The sequence below is a fragment of the Trichinella spiralis genome (genome assembly GCF_000181795.1).
Source record: "Trichinella spiralis strain ISS 195 chromosome Unknown Scfld1356, whole genome shotgun sequence".
In the NCBI taxonomy this organism is placed as follows: Eukaryota; Metazoa; Nematoda; class Enoplea; order Trichinellida; family Trichinellidae; genus Trichinella; species Trichinella spiralis.
The window spans coordinates 239,593-243,615 of record NW_003528295.1 but is presented as its reverse complement, the minus strand read 5'-3'; the positions used below and the strand labels follow the sequence as shown (position 1 = coordinate 243,615).

General features: G+C 31.0%; 1 protein-coding gene across 1 annotated transcript; it reads right to left on the bottom strand.

The window, feature by feature from the left end:
* Positions 1-3,294: 3,294 nt before the first annotated feature.
* Tsp_11309 (conserved hypothetical protein) lies at positions 3,295-3,699 on the bottom strand. The gene is made up of 3 exons (XM_003369975.1): positions 3,620-3,699; positions 3,385-3,568; positions 3,295-3,357 (listed from the first exon to the last, which is right to left on the bottom strand). The coding sequence occupies exons 1-3, from the start codon at positions 3,697-3,699 to the stop codon at positions 3,295-3,297; spliced, it is 327 nt and encodes a 108-aa protein (XP_003370023.1).
* Between the last annotated feature and the right edge of the window lie 324 nt (positions 3,700-4,023).

The window sequence follows — 4,023 nt, the reverse complement described above, 5'->3', positions numbered from 1 at the left end:
CCAGACAAACCGTATTTGTCATTAAAAAAATTTAAATACTGGGGGACATACATGCATTCTGAACTTGCACTGGCAAAATTTCTCTTTCCAATGTTTTGAATTACACATTAGCAACAACAGCAAGAACAGTTTGTGCACCAAAGAACAATTTCTGGCAGGCTCATTAAGCATGTTCTTCTACATGATTCAAAAACACTGAATAAAGCTGAAATTTTCAAATGCAAATTCTAATGACTTAACAAATACTTTTGCTTATGTGACTTAATTTACGTATATTATGATTTCCGTATAAACGCATATTAAATGAATCATAAACTGTGACCCATTTCACAAAAAAGTAAAATAATTTAATGTATGCATTTACAATTAATTACAGAAAATCAAAGAGAACGACATAATCAATCATAAAAAGTGCTCCTAAAACAATAACAACTGAATTGAGTACAGTAAGAAAAAAATTAGGTAGTTATGCATGACAAATACCAAAAGTTGTAACAAATGCTCATAACAAAAATTTTCAAAAATGCATGAAATAAAATTTACTTGAAACAATATGAAATTTACTATATGAAAATTTCAAATGTTTTAGTTCATTTTTTAAGAATAAAATTCTTTAAAAAAATTATGCCAGCTTACTGGAAAGTATGTCATTAAGATAAATATCCATTGTAATATCAAAAAATTGTTGCAACAAAATTAACATGATTCCACTAAATAAATTAATGTACTCTTTAAAATGCTGTGTAGTAAAAATTTTTCATGATATTCAATTATTAAAATTTTTTATCAACTAAAATATTACTCTAATTGCTCTGGGTTCACTTTATTAGTGATACTTTATTATTATTTCTAAATTTTTTTTAATTAAATTATTTTTAAAAAGAAGGAATTAATTTCAGCTTCAATCTGATAGAAATGCAACACCAATGCAAATGAATGATTAGCTTAACGGAGATCCATTAAAATTTTCTGTTGTCATTATTTATCAAAAATAAGCACTTGAAGTGCAAACACAGTAGCACAAACAAACAAATTCGCCTTGGGGACCGAATCGATAAGTGATAAAAATGATAGCAATAAAAGTAAATTTGCCATTTTTTGGTGTTACTATAAAATAAGGTACACAAAATGTATTATTCTTTCCACTATATTAGCGAAAGTTGTGCACAAGCTTATAAAAATAATTTGAAAACTCCGCTAACATAATTTCAACATAAATCTAAAAACCGCTAAAGACCAGTAAAGATTCTATAAATTAACAGCAGAAATTAAATTCTACCGGTTAAACTTAAACGCCGATAGGCATTTTAACAAATTCTAGTTCAGTCAGTGTTCTTATGCTGGGGGCAGATGCAGCTGCCATACTAAGCCATTTATATATATATATATATAATTACTTGTATTAAAACTCATCTTTGAAAACTTTTCAAAGAAAACAACTTTGAAAACAATATTTGCATTTTTTAAATTTACATCACCACATCATTATCGCGCTTGGAGATGTAGAATGTATTTATTTTCGTGTTGATTTCATATCCTCTGCATCTGTCCAGTCGACTGCTAACGGCAACTGTAATATTATAATTTTCCCATAGGCGACATATTGAAAAATATGTAAGCAATTCAGTATTACGCAGTCAAATCAAAATAGTTGATTAATGTTGCATTAAATGACATTCAGGCGTTGATGTTCGATCGTCATTAACTGATAGACACACCTGAAAATTTTGTAACAAATTTTCAGGACTTCCAAGATGGCTATAGATAGGTTTGCTAATTGTTTGTCCGCTCGATTTTGGCCTTCTTTTTTTCATTGGCTTTTCACTGAGATGCTATACGGCGTTTGAGCACTAACTGGCAAATGACTCATGATATTATATTAATTATTTATCTTTGATCAGTAGTATTAGTGATCTTTATTTATCTTTGGGCGAAGAACTTGCACCATTTGATTAACTGCACAGCTTTGGTCAATGATTGGATGATTGTTTTTTATCAACGTTTTCCCAAATATCAGTGCTCGGCTACTGACTTACCTTATATGGACATAATTCATCACATGCATTTTTGAAAACAAAGGTTTTTTGAGACATAATGTGTAATAGTGAACATTTCTTTTAATAGTAAAAAATCTTCAGCATAACTTTTGTATTTGCATTGATGAGAATTAATTATACAATTCCATAGTAAATATACTTAAGTTCCGTGTTCAGTTTCTTTACATTTGCTCAATTTTTATGTGCATATTTTCAAGTACAAAATTAAAAAAGATGTTTTACGTTATAGGGCAAGGCATAGTGATATTCCACGTTAGTTTGCTGTTTAATTGAAGGCTATTGGTCTTTAAAAATGATGCTTTTAAAATGCTTCACAGTTTCATATTTTACTGATTACAGAAGATTATCTTCTTTCCAGTGATAAACTGTTTTTCTAATTTTATTTCTTCAAATTGACGCTTATCAACAAGCAATTTTCTGCCATTCGTCAAACGCCTATCAGAACTAGGCAAATATATAATATAATGTGCACAAGAAAACAGAAAATGAAATCCTGGATGGTAGACGAAAAGCCAATCCATCCTTTGTACCTGCCCATGTGAACAATTAGCAATAGCCATATGGCGGCAGGGCATACGCAGGGCAAGTACATAGATTAGAATGATGGTGGACATTGCCGTGATGAAGAAAACTTTAGCATAAAACCAACTTGGTTTAGCGTTCTATTGTTAGGAAGAATAACTTTGAAAATGCAACAGGTCAGCTGAATCATGAGCGTTGATTTTGATCTCGAATGTTCCACATTTCTTTATCACTGAAATCCAAATACTCCAGCTTGATTGTTGGTCAAGCAAGTAGTCAGCTTACTTTGGATATTGAAAAACAAATTTTACGCAATTTACACAAAATTTGTAAACAAATATGTAAATTTATTTGTATATAAAATTCCATATATATATTATTTAAATTAAAGTGAGAAAGGTCAAAGAAGACAAAGAAAACTGTGAAGATGAAAGCAATTTTTTTTGACTGCAAACAAGAAAGATTGAACGAGAACAGTTATGCTCAAATTAAGAAGATGCTAAAAGTAAGCAGTTGCCATTCCTATGGATAATTTGTCAGTTGTTCCTTTTCTCTTTGTACTAAAATCACCTCAATTAATTTATCCCTCATGACAAACGAGAAACGCACCATATGCATATAACTCGTAGAATTGTGAGCAAGAATGTAATTTATATGACGAGCAAAACAACTGTTGGTTGACATTTTTTGAACAGTATTTACGCACTCGGCAAGATCAAAGTAAAGCACTTTGATGCGTTATATCATGTTCATGTGTATTATCATCGTCCCGCAATAACTTAAATTTTTTGAACATTTCGATTACAATTGTCCAGTAATCATCGCAGTCTGTTGATGAGTTTACACATTTTTCATTGCAACCAAGGGGTTTATTCCATACTATATCCAAAGTAAATTCTGAAATCAAGTTCCACGCTTGCGCAATCATATAGCAGAAAACTTTCAAATTGACGTTCCTAAGTAGTGACACCAAATCGTCTCCAGAGCATCTGAAAAAACAATTCTTCACAAAAGTTTCTTCCTATACCGGTTTTATAAACTTTGAACAAGAGTTTGATCCATTTGCTGAAGAAGCGATGATGTATTCCTTTAGATCTGTTTGCCTTCTGCTGCCATTCATTATCGTGAGGAATAATCTCATCATATCAGCTGGAAAAATATCTCCTGTCATCCAAGCTTTTAGCTGATAATTATGAACCACAGTGAACTCTGTACACCAATTATAGCTTGTGGACCTTTCGATATTGAAACAAACTACAGTTGTGAACGATCAATATCTATAGCATTCACGCAACGTACACTCTTTCCTTACATGACTTAAAGCTTCTGCTTTTTTACTTAGTTTTTGCTCCAAACTCAAAGCTTTTCTCTTTCTAGAGTAGACATCCCAGACAAAATTAGCATAGCATGTTACAGTTATAGTAAATGCTTGCTAATTAATATC